The 22,684-nt window shown below is 33.5% G+C and overlaps 3 protein-coding genes and 1 long non-coding RNA gene across 5 annotated transcripts in view; 2 read left to right on the top strand and 2 right to left on the bottom strand.

The window, feature by feature from the left end:
* The first annotated feature begins 16 nt into the window (after positions 1-16).
* On the top strand, positions 17-2,640 carry LOC106689836 (uncharacterized). Its single transcript, XR_001344503.3, has 3 exons — positions 17-242; positions 1,672-1,776; positions 2,462-2,640. It is a non-coding gene; the product is annotated as an uncharacterized lncRNA (long non-coding RNA).
* Positions 234-1,619, top strand: wuho (tRNA (guanine-N(7)-)-methyltransferase non-catalytic subunit wuho). Its single transcript, XM_014435020.3, has one exon. The coding sequence runs from the start codon at positions 336-338 to the stop codon at positions 1,512-1,514; it is 1,179 nt and encodes a 392-aa protein (XP_014290506.1). The 5' UTR covers positions 234-335; the 3' UTR covers positions 1,515-1,619.
* Positions 2,641-3,228: 588 nt separating the features above from the next.
* LOC136795429 (uncharacterized) lies at positions 3,229-4,731 on the bottom strand. Its single transcript, XM_067045986.1, has one exon. The coding sequence runs from the start codon at positions 4,729-4,731 to the stop codon at positions 3,229-3,231; it is 1,503 nt and encodes a 500-aa protein (XP_066902087.1).
* A 16,163-nt stretch (positions 4,732-20,894) lies between these two features.
* The window catches only part of LOC106689832 (coiled-coil domain-containing protein 28A), a 15,902-nt gene continuing 14,112 nt past the window's right edge, over positions 20,895-22,684 (bottom strand). For both annotated transcript variants that reach the window (XM_067045985.1, XM_014435019.3), the window contains exon 5: positions 20,895-22,487. In XM_067045985.1, coding sequence (XP_066902086.1) covers positions 22,264-22,487 — 224 coding nt within the window. In that variant the 3' untranslated portion in view covers positions 20,895-22,263. The remainder of the gene's footprint in view (positions 22,488-22,684) is intronic.

Raw genomic sequence — 22,684 nt, 5'->3', positions numbered from 1 at the left:
CCCATGGTTGGTAACAATAAAATTATGGAAATATCAAGTACGGAATTAGAATTTATTGTAATGGAAATAAATGACAAGCAATTCGATTTTCTTATCTTATTTTGCATTTCGAGCATTAGAGGGAAGAAAAAATTTTAGTACTTAAATATAATTTTATATTCGTGATGTGCAAAATCAACTGCCTCAGAGAAGCGGCAATAGAGTGCTGTAGCAGTCCTGTCAACAGAAGGTTCTATCTCCACGTGAGTGTTTAGGTGTTAGTCTTAGAGGAAGTTTGTTGTTATCTATTAAATCATTTTTTTGTTTAATATTTTTCTCTGATTATTAATCATTTTATGTTAGTAAATAATATGATTGATTTATCAGTTTCTTCGCAGTTTATAACCGTATCTAATGAAACACATTCATTAGCTATTGAGTTAAACCCTGATCAATCTAGTGCTCATGAATTTAACCGACCCAAAGACATAATAAAGGAGAACGCATCAGAAAGCTTTTGTGAAACATTTGATGGCAATGCCCCCATAGTGTCTTCTTCATTCTCATCCTGTGGGAAACTCTTTGTGTGCTGTTGTCATAAAGATTTAAGTTTATGGAACGTTGGTGATTGGAAATTAATTGGAAAGAAAACCATCCAGAGATCTGCTAATAAGGTCTTGTTCACTCCCCGAAATAATGTGATTGTTGCTGACAAAAGTGGTGATGTTTACCTGCATCTTTTGGCAGATTTTAATTTACCTGGCTCCTTGTTATTAGGCCATGTATCTATGCTCCTAGATGTTTTAGTGACTCCTAATGAAAAGTATATTATAACTTGTGATAGAGACGAGAAAATAAGAGTATCATTGTTTCCAAAATCATACATCATTAATAGTTACTGCCTAGGCCATGAAGATTTTATTACTTACATTCATCTGATTCCTCATGATCCATCAATGTTGGTGTCATCAGGTGGCGATGGTACTATTAGATTTTGGTCATATGAAGTTGGAACCGAGCTTTTAGTACATTCTCTTAGAGACGATATCTCCAACCTAAAGAAAGAAGAGGTCTCACAGATTGTGTCTCATAGAGGTCTTGTTTCAGCTTTTGATTCTAACTCATCATTATTATTTTCATCAGTGTTTAAGGTTAATTCAATATTGGTGCACATGATCATAAATTCAGGAAACAATATATCTTGTAACTTATGGAGAGTCATAGAAACTGATCATACACCTCTTTGTTTCAAACTCAATGAGCCTGGAATGTTATGGACTATTTTACATAATGAAACTAATCCCTTAGTAGTGTTTGAAATCAAATCTGATGGTTGCAATGAGTCTAATTCTAGTGTTGTAGAAAAAGTACGAGAGGCTTTTAAAAAGTATCCAGAATTTTTCAAAAATATTGATATTCATGAACGGTTTATTAGTTCTCTTGCCAAAAAGAGATTTGACAATGAAGGTGAATATTATAAGAGAAAAAAAGAAAGATTAAGTAAAAAACCTAATGTTAAAAGGATAGCTAGCTAATGGAATATTTTTAATTTGTAACAATGTATTGTTTTTAGCAGTTGTTATATTTTAAACTGTAAATAAAATGTATAAATTCATTGTAAATATATTTATATTCTTTTATTTGATGTTTATTCTAATACTTCATTAAATCAATTCCCTATTTACTATTTAGGATGTTCTGGAGAGAGCGGTTGGTATTACTCCCTCCAATAATTTGTAAACCCTTAAGTAGTGAACTAGGATCTTTGAGAACCTACTTCAAACTGTGAAAATTTTGGTAAGATATTTAAAGAGTTATTAAAATGTTCTGGAAATAATACCCAGATTTCCGGTCTCAATTGTAGAAAAAGTAAATATAAAAGGTGTCAAGTAATAAGTTATGTAAAAAAAGTAAACTATGATTGTTTAAATAATTAATTGGTATTACTGCTTTGCTTTATCAATGATGCATATGACAAAAAAAGAGTTTTTTTAGTTTATATTTGATGAAGTGCATTGATTGCGCCATAGATTTGGATTACTTTGTGATAACTTTACTAGATTTGCTCAAGTCTTAAGAGGGATACAAATTGAAAAATTAACACCAGGTTATAATGCTATCTCTGGAATACACCCAACTCAAAATAAAAATTATAACTTTTTTTTTTGTCTGATGTTCCACTATAAAGGCAAAACAAAATATTTATTATGTTGTAAGCATAATTATTCTCAAATTTATAAGTTTAAGCATTTTTTCATATATATATGTATATACATATATATACATTTTTTTATTTAAATTAAAAAAATAAATCAACATTAATTTTTTTTTTTATTTATAGAGATAGTTCAATGGTAACAGATAACTGAATATCATTCATTACCTTTTAAATTAGTATGGTATAGAATATTATATGTAATTATAAAAATTTAGATTATATTTTATAACTTATTATCCTTTTTTTTACTATTAACATTCACAGGGTGTAACATATTGGTGAACTTAAATAAGAATGAAGGATTTACAAAAATCTTGAAATATGTTATAGATGAGAAACCATGAGAAATGAAAGGTAGAGAAAATGCATTGGTCCTGCTGAACAACAATAGCCATTTCATTACTTCAGTAATTTATCGTGTGTTTTGACTTCTATTTTACTGCTTCTTTGTGTTTTTGTATTGATAACTCTGATATTATTGAAAGAATATCTATAAGATAACTTTTTTATTAGTATAATCAACAAAAATAATTTATTTGATATTGTTATCAAAGGTGATGAAAAAAAAAATAAGGAAATATTAATTTGTTTATTGTACATAAAAAGGAAAGGAACTTTTTTTTTTACAAAACATATGAACTTAAAATGATTAAACTAAAGTAAAAGTGGATTTTATTCACCTCAAATTAAAAAAACAAAACAGGAAATAGTCTGATAGGAGCAAACATAAAAATATGCTTAATAAAACCTATGTTTGTTAATTATACTTTATCTTGTTTAAGTTATTTATTTCTCCATACTGATGTTGATTATAATTTTGATTTCAATTACTGAAAAGTTTTAATTGATTGTTCTACTCTTCATTGAATATTAGCTAGACAAAATTTATTGGAACTCTGATGGAATCTTATATAATATTATTGGTTATTTATTTGACTTGAGGGTATCTTTATATGTTGATATGTCACAAATCTTTATTTATAAAGCTATTATTAAATAAAATCTAAAGTTAATATTCAAGCCAATTATTGTTATTGACATGATGCTCTTTTATTACTGAGCTTTGATGGAATGAGTGTTCCTCTTGAGCTGCTGAATGATCCCGAGGATTTACTGTAGGATGAAGATGAATGACTTGAAGATTTTTCTGGTGATGAAAAGAATGAAACTTGACTTGATGATACTGAATTACCACGACTTTCTGGGTTGAGAAATTTTGATGAAGTCCATACAGGCGTAAGTTGTTGAGAACTGACAGATGATTCCTTACTCGAAGAAACAGAGGAAGATTGGCTCAATGATGAACTACTTTTACTGCCAGCTGAAGAAGTACCAATACTGTTTAGACTGTTTCCAACATTATTAACGGATGCCATCTTTGATAATGGAGATTGACTAAATCTAGAAATAAATTCACTTGATGCTCCCTCATCTGAAGAAAATTTACTTATAGATGAACTACTTTTACTGGCTGATGAAGGTTCAAGAAGTGATCCTGATTTAAGGGACACTCTTTGAAGGATTCCAGAGGAAAATGCCTTGTTACTTAAGGAAGCTGAGGACAGACTTTTTGACGAACTGCTTTGACTGCTAGATGATACCAAACTGCTAATTGGTCCGAGTAAGGTTGAAGTGGTTAACCCAGGCTGAGCTTTTTTGCATGATGCATATCGATCTGATGATAATCCATTATCCGATGAACTATACGAATTTTCCAAAAAGGAGGTGGAAGTAACTGGTGGCTGTCCATCTGAGGAATAACTAGATCCTTGCTTTGTAGAAGAAGATTTTGATGAAAGAGACCCTGAAGCAGAAGAACTTGATGATAAAGATTGGCTGCTAGATGATTTCTGAAAACCAGAACTGGTAAAGTCACTTGATGAAAATAATCGAGTGGGGTTAGATTCTTTGGCTTTTGTGGATGAAGAAGCAGAAGTATAAATAACTGGTTTTGTTAGTATTTTTTGTTGTGAAACTTGATCATTAATGTCGGATAATATCCCTGAAGATGCCTTATTACTTGAGGAAGTAGAGGACTGACTCTTTGAAGAACTACTTTGACTGTTAGATGAAGATTGACTCTTTAACGAACTGCTTTGACTGCTAGATGATACCAAACCGCTAATGGGTCCAAATAAAGTTGAAGTTGTTAACCCAGACTGAGCTTTTTTGCAAGATGCATCTCCTTCTGATGATAATCCTTTATCGGATAACCTATATGAATTTTCCTCAAAGGAGGATGAAGTAACTGGTGGCTGCCCATCTGAGGAATAACTAGAACCTTGCTTTGAATAAGAAGATTGCGAAGAAGTAGAGCCAGGAGCGGAACTTGATGAAGATTGGCTACTAGACGACTGCTTGAAAGTAGAACTGCTTGCTTTAGTAGAAGTAGAAATCGAGTGTTCGCCTGAAGAAAATGGTAACTCGGCTTTTACTTCATTACATTTTCCAGAGAATCCTAAACAGTTACCTTCTGCTCCACTCTTTATGAGCAGAGGGGCGAGTAGGGATAAGATGAAGTGTGTAGGTAACATATCTATAGCAATACTCTACACTGAAGGGGAGTTGCTCTAGGCCCATTTTTATAATGAATACGCATAAGCACCTGATCAAACAAAGTGTATTCTTGTTAGTTGTCAGGACATTTCTTTTCGTTCAAATATTGGCTTTCCCATATTATGTTAACATGAGTCAGTTCATCAAAGAGCTCTCGTTATGGGAAGTGAATCTATAGAATGCTATATTTTCAGTAGTTTTTTTACTTTTACAAGGATCAGAATATTTTTTTCATTCTAAAAATCGAAAATGTATCATACAGGAACTTCTATGGCTTAGCGTTAAGTACCCCATTTTTGTTATACTTTTCTTTTAATCCTAAGTAATTTATTAGTTATTTTATTATCATAATTCTGGACCTAGGAACATTAGGGAAAGTGAAAAACAGGAGACCTTTCTCCACAATGTCTGCCACCGATTAAATTTGTTAACTCAAAAATTGAATTGTCGACTAATTAAAACTATGATTTATGGTATTTGGTGGGTCAAATCCCCTCACCGTCCTCTTACCCTCTCTCCCAAATTTCTGTAAACTGTTGTGTTTGTGTTCCTCGAAATTATAAATTTCATAAAAACTAACGTTCTTAGAAACTTAATTGGCATCACTGTACTAAAATGGAGTCCAAAAATGGTAGAATGACGAATTCGACTTGAGTAACTTCTTCGGTCACAGTCATTCAGTAAGACTCAAATTCTACATAACTGACTTCTTATTAAAACAGGATAGTCAGAGATTCATAAACCGTAAAACAATAAATACAACCGATTGGCCTAGATACTAAAAAAAACAATCGAAATCAATTTTTGAGTCTTTCGCACGGAAGTTGAGGATCCAGTTGTGGCAGTAATTAATCAGACTAAATTAAGAATAAATCTTCAATTAAAATATGTGGAGTTATTCTTCTTCTTTAAAAACTACCCTTCTCTATCGAAAATACTTTAGAGGTTTCTATAAATTGCTCTTGATCGGTGGCGAAGCAGTGGTGACGAAAGCTCTTTCAATATTTTATGATATTGATGAGTATTCATAAATGGTATTATTATCAATTGGATCTACATTTTCAATTTGGCAATAAGTGACAAACTCGGTGCTAGTTTCTGAAAAATCATAGAAATAGTTCTACACAGCCTATAAATTCAACTTTCGTTGCAGAATTGTTATCACATAATTGTTTATTTAATTATCCAGATCTATAATTTCTTTAAAAACTTATATTTTTCCTTTGTTAAATATAAAGTAAACCACTAATGTTCTTTGATAAAATGTTTCTAAACTCAATTGAAAGAATTTTAAGATACACAATCCTAAACTGAAGATAATTATTATTTAACTATTTTTGGGAAAATTCTTTAATTAATTAAAACTGAAAGCACAAACGTGTAAATATAGCACCAAACGCCGTTTGATTTGTGCTCAAAAACCGATATCCACCGCGTCGGGTCACAAATTCAGGGCAACTTGAGCCAGCCAATCCAAATAACTTTTTTTTTCTTACCTTCTGAAACAAAGAAAGGCATTTACAAATATATATATATATATATATATATATATACACATATATACATATACCGGCTATTTCATTATCTTGTTTTGCTGGGATGGCATTATAAGAATGGTTGCCGGGAATCCAAATGGTTATTATGTTCAAAGTGTAATCCAAATAATCTATCCACATACGGTCCTATATCACTTTTGAAATATTAACTTAAAATGGGAAGAGAAGATTTTAAGATAGTTTAATCGAGCAATATTTAAAAAGCGCCTGAAATTGGAAAACGGCGTGAAGCCCTCCACTCCCGCCCTATGACATAGGACATGCGCAAATATGCCATAGTTTAGTAAACGAGTAGGAGCATCTGTATGTGTGACGTATTTAGTTTGCCATACCCTGAATGAATAAATTTTGCCACTTCGTGATCCTGTGATCGTCAATTGGAGGCAATTATATAATTTGCATATTCAATAAGTAATTTTTATCTAACAAAAAATAACTTGTGTCATCAATTATCATGATAAAATAAAGGATAAGTCAAAGAAAATGTAAGCAAATCCAATTATGTATGAATTGTTAACATAACAGAGTCGATTAAGGTAATCGACTAACAATAATATGGTGACTTAAATGGCAGTTATGAATTTATACATACGAACTTTCATTACGTCTTCAGTAGAAGTCCTTGAAGACACTTTACAAAAACGCCTGACTTCCTCACTATTTCTATTTATTTTGTTTAAAATGTTTTGTTTTTTTATTTTAATTATCGTTAGTTTACATATTTTGATTCCGTACGCTATTATCTATATATAGAATTTATATAGCTATAAACTATATATTTAGGTTTGTGATTTGTCGTTTAGAATTAATTCTAAGGGGTGAATGAATTAAGCCGTTGTTGAATGATAGCTGCATCCAGAAAAGTATTTTTCGTTTTCGGAAGCGAAAGTAGATGACGGAATCTGATAAATCTATATGGAACCAACTTAATATCAACCCGCACAACTCCTGAAAATTTCATCTAAATCGGACTAAGGGTTCGATCAATTATAATTATGCTCGAACTTAAATTTGACTACAGAGAGACTCGGAACCTAATTTGTTCCTCGATATTAAAAACGTTTAATGCGAGTGAAAATTTTCGATTCTAAGGACAACTTTTTTACTATTTGCCGTTTGGATACAAAGCGTTTCTACCTTTGGTAATGAGGAAGACAAACTATTGTTTAAAAAAATTGTTGCGTATTACTTTTTATTTGAAATTCAATTCTCCAATTCGTTTGCATAATTAATAGACTAAAATTAATTTATCTCATTCGCTTTGTAATTTTATATAATTACCAACAAGTGGCGGGCGCTGTTTGCAAGGGTCCGAGTTGCCCGTTCCTGCAGATTGGCATGAAAGAGTAAAAAGTTCAGAATTACACTTTTGAATGTTGAGGCTGATCATACATTAAGTAAAATAAAGTTCTAAATCATTTAAGTTGTTGTCTTTAGCAAATATTTCTGACTGTTATTTAATGTTCCCACTGAAACATAACCATAGACGGCAAATATTGATGTTTATTGTCATGAAGATAAGGAAGGTAAGGGTAATGGGAGAAAGAAACTGTACTTTGTGAAGTAATGAGCATGGATTGATCTGAGTTTGTGTTTTTATTTAGACAGTAAATGTGACGATTTTTTGTCTCATATTTAAACGTATGTTAACGGAATAAAAACTCCCTACCACGAGATGAATGTGATGGCAAGGTCCTTGACACACCAATATTTCTAAAACTGTTCGTCCAGTTTGAACAAATATGATCTTGGTAAAATAGCCCTGTTGTCAATTTTAGTAAATTCCATCCCCTTACTTTTGCTTACATGCAAATATGTATTTCACTTGACACCCTGCCCCGATTTGGCATAAATCTTGGAATTTGTATAAGAGTGGTGCATTATCATTTTTATCAAATATGATAAAATCAATCGTATTTTCCTTGGCACACATTTCGAAAACAGCTTGTCCGATTCGGTAAGTTGGATAAAAATTACGCATTACTGTAAAATGTATCTAGTATACGTTTTATAAAATTACATCCACTACTTTCACTTAAGAATGCATTTTAAAATTTATTTATTGTTATTTACAAATGTATTAAATATATACAGTAAGTAAATGTAATCTGAGGTATATTACAATGACATGATACAAACATATAGAGAATCTATCCATAGGTAAAACTCCAATAACAATTATAGAGGAGAAGATCTTGAGGCCATATTATTTTCAGATGACTCGGAGAATTATCAGGTAATGAAGAAGGAGTCAGAGTAGAAACATGTGGGTTGGATGGTTCGGAAATTTTTTCATGGAAGTATTGGTATCCGGTTCTATCCAAATCGGCAACATATGGAACATAATGACTTAAGAATATCTCAACATATTTTCCTTGATACACCTACATCTCGTCCGTTTAATAATAACCTGAGTGACAAAAGAAGCAACTAAAAATAAGCTCAACAAAAAGTAAACAGGCAAATCTCAAAAAAATTTAATTGTGTTCCTTGTAATCGGAAGAAAAAAACAACCAGAGTTTGGGATCAGATAATGTAAATCTCCAGTTACTAAGGCTATCTATTAAGTTTAAATATATATACTTGAATTATTATAAATATAAATCACATTTGTCCAGCCAGTGTCACTGTGTATAGGGTTTAGTTTGTTTTTGTATGAGTTTAACTAAATACGCTCGTGCCTTTATTGATGTAAATACATTTAGAAATGTGTATGTATAGGTGTACAGGCACATTTGTTTAATGATGTTTGTATAATATTTCTGTTGTTATCTAAGGTGTATAGGGTTATTTTAGATGCGACCATAAATTTTCCATTACACAACACTTCATTCGTAATAAAATCGACAACAAATATATCATTGTAATAAATTTATAATTAATTATAAGAATTATGTTTTTTCTTAATTTATTTGCATTAATTTGTATCTGTGTAACTTTATTTCTGTAGTGGGCTTCGAAGAATTCCTGTGTTCGTCAGCATCACTTTCCGTATCCTCGAAAAGTTCGAGTGTTTTGATACTTGTGGACTACACAACTGCTAATAATTACTTAATTTATTTACTTCAGTGATTATTATATATGAACTCAACATTAAATTATTGACATTAACTAACTGAATATGAATGGAGATAGTTGACCGTATGAAGTTCATTGTGGAATAGTTTGGGTGGCTGTCAATAAAAGTTCAATATAATATAAAAAAAAACTATTAAATGGTAACCTAATTAAATTACATTAAATAGTTTGAAATAAAAATAAAATACTTTTTAAATTAACAATAAATAAATCAAAATTAATAAATATAAAAATAAAATACTAAATACGAAATAATTAAATACTTTTTTTTGGTTTAATATTTATCTTTCTACAAATAAATATTTTATAATTTATTTGTAGAAGGGCGAAGGTGGTCGTTACATCATTAGGCACGTGTGTTATGGTACGGTAATTCTCAGAAGCAACTCTTTTGGGGTTAAATTTAACTAATACTAACTTTTAAAAATGTTATTTTTTATTTATTATTATATTTTCATAGGAACACTCCACTGACTACAGTTCCAAGTGAATAACTAAACTTGCTTCTCCAGTAATTTATCGGATAGTTGATTTCCAATAAAAACCCAATACAGTTTTAAAAACAGGTACTACATCGTTTCCATTTGTTATAAAAAATATCTAAACTTTACTTTTACCGCTTCAGCTGTTAAGACCATGTATTGGTCTTTGCATTGCTTGCTATTTCTTCACTAATATTGGTCTGATAAATATTTTGCTTTTACGTTTTTAGTTTATATTACTGAATCATTGAGTCAACTTTTCAAACGAACATCTGGAATATTACAGAAAATGTATAGATATTGAATTATCCGAAAAATATCTAAACCAAAAATGACTGCATTACGATGGAAAGCCCGGCAAAATATTATTAAAACAAGGATACAAACTTAACTATTATTACCGAAGATAGTATTGTAACTTTGCTAATACTGCTCGGATTTAATAGATTTTTTTTTTTATAGAATTTAATTTTTTCAATTTTACTTTTCAAAAGCCTTTTATAAAGACTACTAAAAATACCATTTCTTCGAGGGACAGATGCGCACACAGATAGACCAATTGGATTTTTTTTCTTTTCCGGGGTCCCAAAAACGCATAAATTCGTAGAAACTACACATCAAAAATTTGACCTGATTGCAATATCCCCCTTACCTTGGTGGTAAGAAAATTAAAAGTCGTTTCTATGCTTATATGCTTTATCATATTACGATGTTTCATTGTTTTTTTTGGTAATATTACCTGTTGAAGAGAGATATACATAGTCTACCACAAAACGTATACTTTTTGAATAATGAACAAATAGAACTTTCTTTTTCATAACTTTTATCCCTACTTTTTCTCGAGTATTTAGTGTGTAAGTGAAATGTAAAGTGACTTTTAACCAGAAGTTTTCAAACTAGTTTCATGAAAATCGTTGGAGGTCTTCCACCGAACGTCTAGAGAAAAACATGTTTTTCAGCTATTTCGTAGCTGCTAACAAAATCGGACCACACGTTTGACTTAGAATGAGGAAAAAAAAAAGCTCCAGAGATTTTGATGAGCATAGGCCACTGAAAATTTAAAACAAACATGCTTTAGTCTCTTCAACTAAAGTAGGTACAAAAAAACTTTTCCACATAAAATTAGTTAAGTTTTGTTTCCAGCATATCAAAAATTCCTACAAACCAGTTTTTAAAGATTAAAAAAAAACCTCAAAAAGTTCCTCTACCACTTCATCTAAATAATTTTTATTATTAATTGACTTGACTGTATCTCATACTTGGAGAAATGAGTATAATGCTTACCCCCTGCATTTTTTACTACCTAAAAAAGTGAGGCCGACAGAAATAATAATAATCTATTTCAAATAGTTATGTATCTAACTGCTAGATTCTGCTTATGGAACTAAAGTTTTCCACTATGTTTCAAAAACGCCAATTGTTTACGCTCTAGTTCTTTATTATTTGGAAATAATGAACTATGTATACATAAAAAATAATTTAATTTTTACTTTAGGCTTATTCCAAAAAAAGTGACCGTTGATAATTTTGAATTCAAAGGATCATTCTGGAGAGGCAGCTTGTTATAATGACTGTAATTATTTCATCACAAATGGCATATCATTTTTCATAATTCGCCGTGGCTCTTACAAAATCCTTCATTCCGGAAACAACTATCTAGTTAATTGTCGTCCCATTGTATCGGAAATTCGTTCATGTTCAAACGTATAAGGAATTAAATAATATTTTATGTATCTTGAGTAGTGGTTTATAGAGAATCAGGAATAACATTGTTTGTTATTATTTATTTTCTTTATTTATCAGAATATCAATGTTTTTGTAGTTATAATTCTGTACAAGTGTTGTTAATCGTTTTCATCATATCAATATATCTTTATTATTATATATATTGTACGTGAATTGGTTTATTGCTGAAATCCTCAACCTCCTAGAAGACCAGTAAGTGAATTAAGACTAAGAGTACTGTCGAGAGTGGAGCCTAATCCAGTTGTGAGTCCTTCGACTGTTGAGCTAAGACCAGATGTAGTCCCTTCGACAGTAGAACCAACTCCTGGCAGACACCTTCCGACAGTTGATCCAACGCTTAGTAGGTTGGCGATGATAGGTTGGGGAGCTGCATTCACCGCGTATGCGCAGAGAATAACGGCAAGGAACACCAGGAACTTCATGGTGAATACGGACAGCGTAGCCTATGGTCCAATACTTATACAGGTCTCCCAGCTGAGCAATTATATGATGATGACACAGCTGATCATACAAAAGTATTGTATATACTGAACTCAGCAAATATTGATCGATCAACTCGTGAGAACAGATCGAATTTCTCTCTTAAGTTAGTTGGGTTCATTGTTTAGAATTGTAGGGAAGCTATGGATAAGTAATTGGAAAAGAAATCTCATGTCAGAAAAATATGGTTTTGAAAATTATATATTTGTTTGAGAAACGGAGGTTATCCCTCGTTTCACCTCTATTTTTATGGAAAGTGAAGTTATTCGTATTCTATTTATCAAATCAAATTTTATAAATTAAAATTACTGTTTACTGAGGATAGTAACAGATGGGGCATTTAATTAATTTATAGGACAGCAACAAATTGCTGTCATAATAATTAATGTTATAAATTCATATGAAATTGAGAAGACTGGGATTCCTATGTTATTTAAGTCTACTATTGAATTTGGTTATCACTCAAAGTAATGAGTAGTTCAATCATGATTAAGAATTATCTGTTCATGTATTCTGCATGGCTGTTGTATCCTCTTCTTCAGCTCCTGTCTTTCCAGTCCTTTGCTACTCCTCCAATTGCCGAGTCGATTTAAACGAAATTCCTTTTGGATTTCATTCCTCTTGGAATGCATTTTCAATACATAACAAGTACGAATCCAACAATTTTGAGAAGAGTATATTTTGTATTTTATCCAGTATGGTATTTTGTTTATGAATGAAAACCCCACAATATGTTTATATTTTTTAGAACCTGGAAAATTGCTAATTGTTGTCCTCAAGACATTTTGGGTTTCAAGACTCCCTTTCGCGTCCAGGTTTATTATCACTAGATAGAAGAACATAGGTAGGACAAACACAAAACAAATTAGGGAATATTCATTCTAGCATTTGTACTACCAAATGAGTAAATATTAGACATCTGAGCACTGACAATGCTCATGTTCGCTAAATTCAGTAATGAAATTTTGCTAAAATCTTAACAGAAAACCTAGATTTAAACTTTTATAGAAAGTTATAATTGTAACATTTCTTCCGCTTCTAATGGCACCACAGACCCATAAAGTTGCCCTGACTTGTTCAACAAATTTAAAAGATTCCAATCTCTTGTAGAAGTCACTCAGAATTTAATAGAATAGTATAGTTAATTTAACACTAAGAGGTAGAAGTAAGTCAAATTATTATTATTAGATTTGAAACATAAATTCCTAGAGTTATGTTACTTTATAATATTGGTCAATAGTGTCTGCTAATGAACTTGCCGTAGGGATTAGAAATAACTAAAGGCGGGACCAGCTTTTCTGGGTTTCAGTTTGTGCTTGAACTAATGATAGAACTATGCAGTAGCATAAAGAATTATGCAGTAGCATAAAGAATTATGCACGATGTCTGTGAATAAAGTTCTCAAGAGGTAGGCATATTCACGGGAATTACCTCTTTGCATGTATTAGCGTCGTCACTAAGGAGGGAATCCTAGTTTTTTTTTGTTTTGTTTTTTAAATCCCCCTCCCTTGCCATTGCTGGTATACGGGGTGCGACAGCAGGGATGCGTACCTCAGAATACCCAGGATCACACCTTTATAGATGGTCCTCGTTGCTGGGTACCTGAGGCCCCAAAACGCACCCCCTATCCTGCTTAATCCATTGAGGGTCACCCTGTTCTTTAGATAAACCAGGTAAGAAGTGCATCAAATCTTCCCCTTATCCTCACACCAAGATATGTCACCTCCTCATCCGGGCTCTACTGTTCCTGGCTGTTCCTGGCAACGATGACTGCCACATCGTCAACGTAGGCTGTGGTAAGGAACCCCTTGACCTCTAGTTCCCCAGCTTCCACAGAGCTGAACCTAGGACCGAATCCGGCGGATATCCCCTTTCGATTTTTCTCTCGTCCTCGTGATAGTTACCCCTTATCCTGACACTGCTGTTCTATCTACGAGGGAGTATAGATTACAGGGGGTGTCGAGCTCTTGCAACCGCTGGAAAACACGGGGCCACCAAACGGTGGAGGAGATATCGAACATGATCAATAACACGTATTTCTTCGGCATCTGCTCCATGTCACTACGCACTCTCAGTAGCTCATCCGTAATTCCCTTGCCACGGGTCGAGCCGAATTGCCGTGGATGGCTTGCAGCACTTAGGATTGGTCTAAGGCTGTGGATGATCATATGCTTCAGGACCTTACTAGCTGCTGGGAGGAGGCATATAGGTCGGTAGGGTTTTGGCATTTCCTTATCCTTGCCACCTCCCTAGTAGAGCAGTCTCAAATCTGATATCCTCCACTTGTTTGGAAAGTGTTCCTTATCCAAACACTTTGAATATATTCAACTACTCCTCGATATAAGGGTCACTGTTGTTGAGGATTGCAGCATCTATGCTATCCAGTCCTGGAGCCCTTCCAAGCAAGACGATGGTCCCACATATCCCATTGTGGACATAAGTTGGTACCTGGTGGGTATAACGTGGTGGGTCTAACCATTTCATCATCTGCACTATCCTGGGACGGATAATCCCTAGGACATGTATAGTATATATACATCTACCCTGTATGGGATACCCCAGCGATTCTTCTCTGACTCCTGTACAATAAATTCGTCCCAGGATTTCTTCTTTTGGCAACGCTCTCCGTTTCGATATACCCTATACCTATGCTTAGATTCTTCTCGGAGTGCAGGCCTCCTCTCGTCATCCCTACACTCCTGGTACCTACGCCTGGCCCTGTAGTATTCTTTTTTTAACTGCGTCAGAGCCGGCGTCCATCATGGGACCGGACGTACTCTCACCCTTTGGCGTTGGAAGGTAATACTTGCTGCTTAAGTGATGGCGCCCGTCAGCATTGCCAGTCTATGCTCAATCTCGGATTCCTCTTCTATCGGCATCATTTCCTGTCATCCAGTATTCCCTTCAATTCACTGGAAAACGCTCTCTAGTTCGACGATCGGGTCACAAAGGCCTTTTCTACTTCTAGGGCAACGCCTTCCTCCTCCATCACAATGAAGGCTATCACTCGGTGGTCGGACCTCGTGTCCAAATATGGATCCAACAAATTTGAAACCAGAAGGGTCGTCCATAATGACCAGCTGACACATCGCCACGCATTCTTCTACCAACCTCCCTCTAGCGTCTGTGCGAACCGAACCCCAGGCCGTGCGCAACGAATTGGTATCGGAACAGATTATCACGCATTCATACTTAAGCGCAACAGCAGCTATATTATCCACTACATTTATATTTACATTTGCCTGTCGCTGCGGCATGTATTCTGAGACCAGACCGAAGGCAACTCTGCCCCACCATATGTCCTTCATGAAGGTTTCAGCAGGGTTTTCGTAATCTTGGCACGGGAGGCAGAGTAGGGGGTCGAGGTAATCACGGATGGTCAAGCTCCACGCCCCCCGCAGGAGTGGAGAAGCAGGGTCTCAACCACTCCCTTCTGTCTTTCTCATCTTTCGGCGCATCTATAGGGATCTTACCCTAAAGATAATTCTCTAAGACGCTCTCGTTCCAGAAATTTGGCACCCCTTTAACTTCCAGGCAAGGTCTGCGTGCAATTTTGAGCCTCGCTTCCAGTCTCTTATCCTTGTGTTTTTCCCAGCTAATAAGTGTTTGAGCCTGGTCTGCGCCTTCAGTCCTGATCAGGACGCTACCTCTGAGACCCTGCTTCTCCACTCCTGCGGGGGGCGTGCTCACGAATACGTGGGTGCTAGAGGTGCGTGGAGCTTGACCATCCGTGATTACCTCGACCCCCTACTCTGCCTCCCGTGCCAAGATTACGAAAACCCTGCTAAAACCTTCATGAAGGACGTATCCCAGCACGCACTGTATACGGAGCGGGGGGAAAAAGACGTCTTATGTGCTCGAGGTCTGGTAGCAGACTGAGCTCTGAAAAGGCGATCTAAGGTGTGGATGATTCTTAATGAGTGCATCAAGATAGGTCCTTCCTCATCGACGGTCGGAGCACTACTCGATAATCCTAGTTTATCGTGCACTCATATTTAGAAATATGCCAGCGAAACTTCATCGTTAAATATATAACGTATAAAGTTTTATCATGAATATTGTAAACCCAAATTGATTCTGCATTGAAGAACAGCGTGTTGAATTTGTTTTTTTGTACAATAGATAGTTGACCGTAGATTAATAATTAGAGAAGATGGTCGGAGGGAGTGGTCAGCAAAAAGAACATGAATAAACAAAAAAATATTCATCCATGCCGATGTTTCGACCTGAGTTTCAACTTGTAGCAAAGGAATCCTAGCTAAAACATGAGTTTTGCTTGGACCCCTTTGTTTCAGCTAGCTCCCTGATGAAGACCTTAAACTCAGGTCGAACCGTCGGGATGAATAAATAATTTTTTGTTTATTAATGTTCTTTTTGCTGCACCCCCCGACCATCATCTCCAATGATTTCTTCTACCATATCTTGGAGTCTCCTAGTCAACAAAAGTTGCCAGGTAACTGTGCTGTGTGAAGAAGAATGGCCAACTGGTGCACGATGGGTTCTCTACTTTGAGAGGTACTGTTATGTAAAATTTCATAAATTCTGAAGAATATGGATATTGAAATGACCACTTGCTATATATTGAACAAATGATTCCATTTTTTATTGGGGTGAAAACTGTTTTTAAGGTTATAAGAACGTTACGATCTAGATAACAACAAAATCGTATGGATCAGAAAAATGTTTCAAAATAAGAAACCACACCCTGAAAGCGATCAAAATCTAAAGTTCTGACACCTGGGTGATAACTAATGCGTCAGAAAGAAAAAAAATGTTGGTGTGGTAGAAAAGGATTTTCTGCGGGATCTATGGCTCAGTGTGCAAACATGTGTAATGAAAAATCCGCACCAACGAAGGATTGGGTCGAATTTATGAAAATCAGAGTTTAGTTCAATTCTGAGGCCATCGCTGGCTGAAAGTGTTAAGAAGACACTTCAGTAACCTATAGTCAGAAGCGGCGCTAATTCGGTCTGAAATGAATTTCGACTGAGCAGCTCACCCTCTGGCTAGAAAAATTAAAAAAGCTGTAGGATAGAGCAACCCCATATACCAGAAATGATCAGGAAGGGAGCAACAAAATTGCAATTGTAAGAGGGCATTGATGATTGATTCATGTGATACATATCTCCATCTAAAAAATTCCCAAAAGCTTGCTTGATGATTGATCTGGTAGAAGAGGTACGAGAAGTAAATTAATTTTAAGAAGGATAGACTTCCTGGAGAGGATGGGAATCAGATGACGAAGTTTTGCCGTGGATTGGAGAGAGAAGAGGAAGGTAATAATAAATAAATAAAATAATGAACACTGATTTAGTTCTGTGATATCTCAAATTACCATAAAGAGAATGTTTTTCCTCTCGAACATAAAAATATTATTAAACTCTTAAAAAATCTATTTTCTAATCATAATAGTTGCTAAAGTATTGGGGAGAATGTACAAAGATTAGCAAGCTAAAATTTGTGGAATCAAAATGAAAATTATTATATAAACACCTGCTAAAAAAATGCAATACAGCTAAAACGTGATCAGCAATGTGATCCCATATTTTATTAGAAATTCTCAATTATCATTGAAGAACTAACTGATCCTATACAAAACAGTAATAAGTCCAATAATAAAATACTCCGCTCCTGTTATGATACCTTTGACTCAAACCATAGCAAATTGTAAGTCCTTCAAAACAAATACATGAGAATCTACATGATAAACAACTATTTTTAGAACACCGAAATTTTAATTTTGTTGTCTTCTGCCTTAACAGCTTCCAACTATTAAATAATAAACACACTTACTAACGCAATTCTTTTTCCATCTAATTCACATTTCCATAAGCCCGTTAATACCAAAAATAGGAGTCTACAGCAAGACATCACTAAATAGATACACCCACAAACGTAACAAATATATACTAATAGATAATACGTGATTAAGTGTTCCAATTGGACAAAACATGAGGTCCCTGTGGAGGAGAGACCTAATGCCTCACCTTGGCAGCCTTGTCACAGCAGAGGTTCAATTCCGGTCTGGGCGGATTGACTTTTATTTCGTGGCGGCTCAACGGAACGAATACTCGACCTTCCTATTTTGGTTAAAAAAGGGTGTTGACCTCTAGCATAACCTCCACCAGCCGTGTATTAGAAATGGTAAGAAAAGAACACCCGCTACATCAATAAGTCATTTCCAGCAGGAAATTTTTTTATGTTGTAATAGGAGATTATAGGAGGTCAATCGGACCGGCACTCCCGGGATTGTTAAGCTACTGTCAGCTTCTACTTTCCTATTACAATATAAAAATTTTGCAGCTAGATTTGTCAAGTGTTGCTTCCTCCTACCACTTCCGTTCCATCTCACGTCACGATATCAATTTATATTGACCTGTAGAACGTTGGAAAAGAAGTTTCACTAAAAAAAATAATTGTGATAATAAATTTAGTTTAAAAAGAAGTCAGTGACCAACTTCATTTTAAATATAATTATAATATTAGATAATAAGTCCAATAGATTCACACAGAATACAGTTTTTTTTTGGAAAGCCATATGAAAAAGTAGAGAACTTCAATTGAAAAAATCCACGTAATTGATGGATTCAGAATATTTTGAAATGTGTACATACAATGATTGAGGACTCTGTTAAAGAATGATAAATGTGCGCCACGAAGTTTTCCAAAAGGGTTTATATTGCTCGGCAATGAACTGACGTATAGTTATGACGTTTTGTTGTGAGGATATTTGGAGACGTATATACGTCTGGCAGTGTTCAAATTTAGAGATTTTGTTAAATAGATGTTTACTCAGGTGTTCGTTCAACTATATTTACCAAACCGGCAGCGAATCTCGACCACTCCGACATGAAGAAGACTCTGCTCCTTGCAGTGTGCTGCTGCTTGCTCATCCAGTCCAACGGGGAACCCATCTTGGGCATCCTTCAAGGTTTGACTCGCGGCGTGGGTAAGGTCATCCAAGGGGTAGGAGATGGTGTGACCGAGATCATCGGTGGAGTAGGTGATGGAGTTGTAGGTGTGCTTGGAGGCGATACTTACTACACGGAATCGCAGCAGCAGGTAGCTCAAGCTCAACAGCCCGCTCAGGCAGCACCAACAGTGATACAGATTCAAACAGTCCAAGGATCTAGCCAATAATGTAATATTAACTTATAAGTTTTCATTATATTAAAAACAATATTTTTTTTGTCACGAATAATCTCCCGAAACTTTTAGAAGGTGTGCTTATTAAAAAGTAATATTTTTCCGTTTTTAAAAGGTAGTTTGTAAATGCATCATTGTAGATCCAGTTTTCTGCCTATTAACTCTGATCCATGGTTAGAATATGTTTTAGGAGTACTAATTGTAATTAAGGTTTTATTTTTATTATTAGTTGAAATTTTTAAGAGGTATATTCACTACAATAGTGTGAGAATTCCCCTGGAGAGAATTTGTTCCAAATCAGGAGTGTAGGGTGGGGCATGGCTCATACTCAGTGTTAAATAACAAAGTTCTAAGCACTGATGTAGACAGTAAGTAGGTACTATGGTGGTAGTTCAAGATACAGTGTTAAAACATTGAATAATCGTTTTTGCAATGAATAGTAAATGCAAATCTTACAATCAGTGATTCAGGAAATTCAAATTGTTCAATAAGAATTACACATACTCAAGATTTTATTTTCACATAAGTATAACCAAGGTTTGGAATATAAAGTATTATTGCAGGAAACCAATACCAATTTATGAATTTATATCCTTTAAGAACAAGTATACATAATACTTTAACTTTGACCAATAGTTTTTAAATATTGACAAAAATAAGGGTATAAGTTTTGACCATTGCTGCTAGAGCTTAATTCAGATTTATTAATACTAGTAGAATATTTAAAATACACCAACAATCATAGTGATGAAATATTGAATTATACCCAAGCACCAAATTTATTTAAGTGGACGATGCACGTGTTAGTCAAATTTGAGTTAAGGTAAAATAACTAGAAAATAGGTTCATAATATAAATGGAAAAAAGAGATTACATTGCCTTGAGTGGTAAAGTAATAATTTCCCTTCAATTCCAACAAACAGCAGAGTAGCAAAGGGGTTCACACAAGCAAAATTATGATAAAGGAACATTTTACCAACACTTCTCTGAATTTTCATAACAAATTCAAAAATATTAAGTAAAATATGTTAGAAGAGGCACTTTCAACTTGTGTAGTTATACTACTCTAGTTAATTTGGTATAAATCAGGCAGTTGCTAAACAGCTATAAGGTATTAAAGGACTAATTTTAAATGAAAAAAACTTTGTTTATTCAGGAGTGATTCCAAATATTTCAATTACCCCTCCTAGCACAACACAATACCAGAATGATTTCTAACATGTAATTAAAATAAAAAAAGTTGAAATGATCAGTAATTGAAAAGCATATAATATACCTACCATTTTCTGGAAATATATTGAAACCAGATTAATATGAAACAAATTTCAAAAATACAGGTATAAATCATATTATTTTAATAACATTTTAGAGGACAAGGGTTCCATTTCTTTTAGGTTTACCTCCATACAACTTAGTTCAATCCAATTAAAAAGATATGGACTCGAATTAAAGACTATGATGAAGATTTTATTTTCAATTTCTAGAATTGATGATCGGAAAAAAATAAGAACAAATTGACGGGGAAGAATAGAAAACATCTATGCAATAAAGTGTGAAAATTCATTGATTAAGTAATCTCTTCCCAACTATTCGACAATAAACATAAAAACAATAAATAGAAATGAAATCTTAATAAGGAAAAAATAAACAAGGTTTATTTGAGATAATTATATATTTTAAATATATTCACAACAATGGTCATGAAATACATATCACAGCAGTTCTATATAACTCCATGAACAACCTCTTTTTGTAATCATATATCATACAACAATACTTTCTTATCTTCATAAACAACCTTTTTGGTAATTATGTATTAATAATTACCTTTTTTTTAAAAAATGCTACTAAAGGTATAAATGTATATAAAATGCTACAATAAACAAATAACATTGAGCATATGATATAAAATTTCAGTGAAAAAAAAATAATTGTCCGATATTAATATCGCTCTTCGCAATATTTACCTTAGCAGGCAAGTAATGATTAGCATTCAAGTTACTTCCTAAGTAAAGTATTTATATATGAGTAATTTTTAATTACTTACATGTATAAAATCTATAAAATTTCACAATGTATAATAAAAATATTGGACACATTTACGTAATCTTTGGCTTATGGTTTTAATGATTTTGAGGAATAATATTAATTTAACATAGCTTATAATGCAGTATAAATGGCACATATTCAATAAAAATTAAACAAAACTCAAATTACCATGTGTTTAGTACTTAATAAGAATTAATAAGTTTTGGTCATAAATTGGCAAGAAAAAAAGTTCTGACTTGGCCTTATTCTTTATCTATTTAGCTTACAAAACACAAATAAAAAATAATTTTGAGAACCAAATTCGTTAGATCACCATTTCATTAAAAATAGAAGATAAAAATATCATAGTTCAAAGCAAAGTTGTTTAGTTCTAAAACAAACTTTAATTACAGAAAGAGAAATCTTAATTAGACTAAATTAAAAGCATAAGACTACCTTACACTGAAGGTAGACAAAGTGAAGATATTAAAAAAAGGGTATTTGATTACTCTTCAGGCCTTTCAGAATTTATCCAGAGGCATAAGTATCATATCATTGATTATCTAACTCAGAGGAGAATAATAAATAAGGAAACTACAATAAATATTGTAGTTTAAAATAAATAAATAAAACATATAATAAAAGCAGCTTATAAAACAGAATAACATCCAGATATAAATGACAAAAATAAAAAATATCATGAGTAACGTAAGAAATAGCACTTTCCATAATGTATGCTTGATAAATAAAAAAAATCTAAATGAAGCTAAGCTTTGGTTAATATTTAATATAATAACCTTAAATATCAACCATTTATTTTAATAAAATGGAATTAAACATTCTTCCGGTAAAAATACATCCTTCCACCAGTTGCTATAAACTAAGAACATGCCATAAATAAACTCTTACCATATATAAACTTAAGTAAATTTAAAAACATTGGGAAATAATAAAGAGTTAACTTAAACAGGGAAATGACAAAAATGTATGCATATTATGATTCATGAGAACTAGAGAAGGTGTGGAGTTTCTCAATTGATTCGCTGAGCTGTTCAAGACTGGCCATGAGTGCTGCCATGTTCTGCTTTCCCTCCTGCAGTCCTTCATCGCTGAGAGGAGCGTACAGATCCCTTGATGCTCCTAATTCGAAATGCAGTTTCGCAAGCCTCTCCTGCTGTTCCCGAATACCCGTCATCTCTTCCATACTACAGTCTTTACCTAAACATACAAAGTAAAATAAGCAAATTGCATATAAATCAAGATTTCTGGAAGAGTTTTTAATTTCAAAACTTCTAACGAAACGATTGAGGGGTATTTAGTATTGCTAAACAATAAGCTATTAAAAATAAACAGCAAGGATAAAATGTTTCTCAACTTTATATCATAATTATAAATAAATATTAGTAATCTATGAA

Source organism: Halyomorpha halys, unplaced genomic scaffold (assembly GCF_000696795.3).
Source record: "Halyomorpha halys isolate HHAL.00 unplaced genomic scaffold, Hhal_1.1 Scaffold1488.1, whole genome shotgun sequence".
Lineage (NCBI taxonomy): Eukaryota > Metazoa > Arthropoda > Insecta > Hemiptera > Pentatomidae > Halyomorpha > Halyomorpha halys.
Note: the sequence above shows the minus strand (reverse complement) of the source record. Positions and strands in the feature narration are given on the sequence as shown.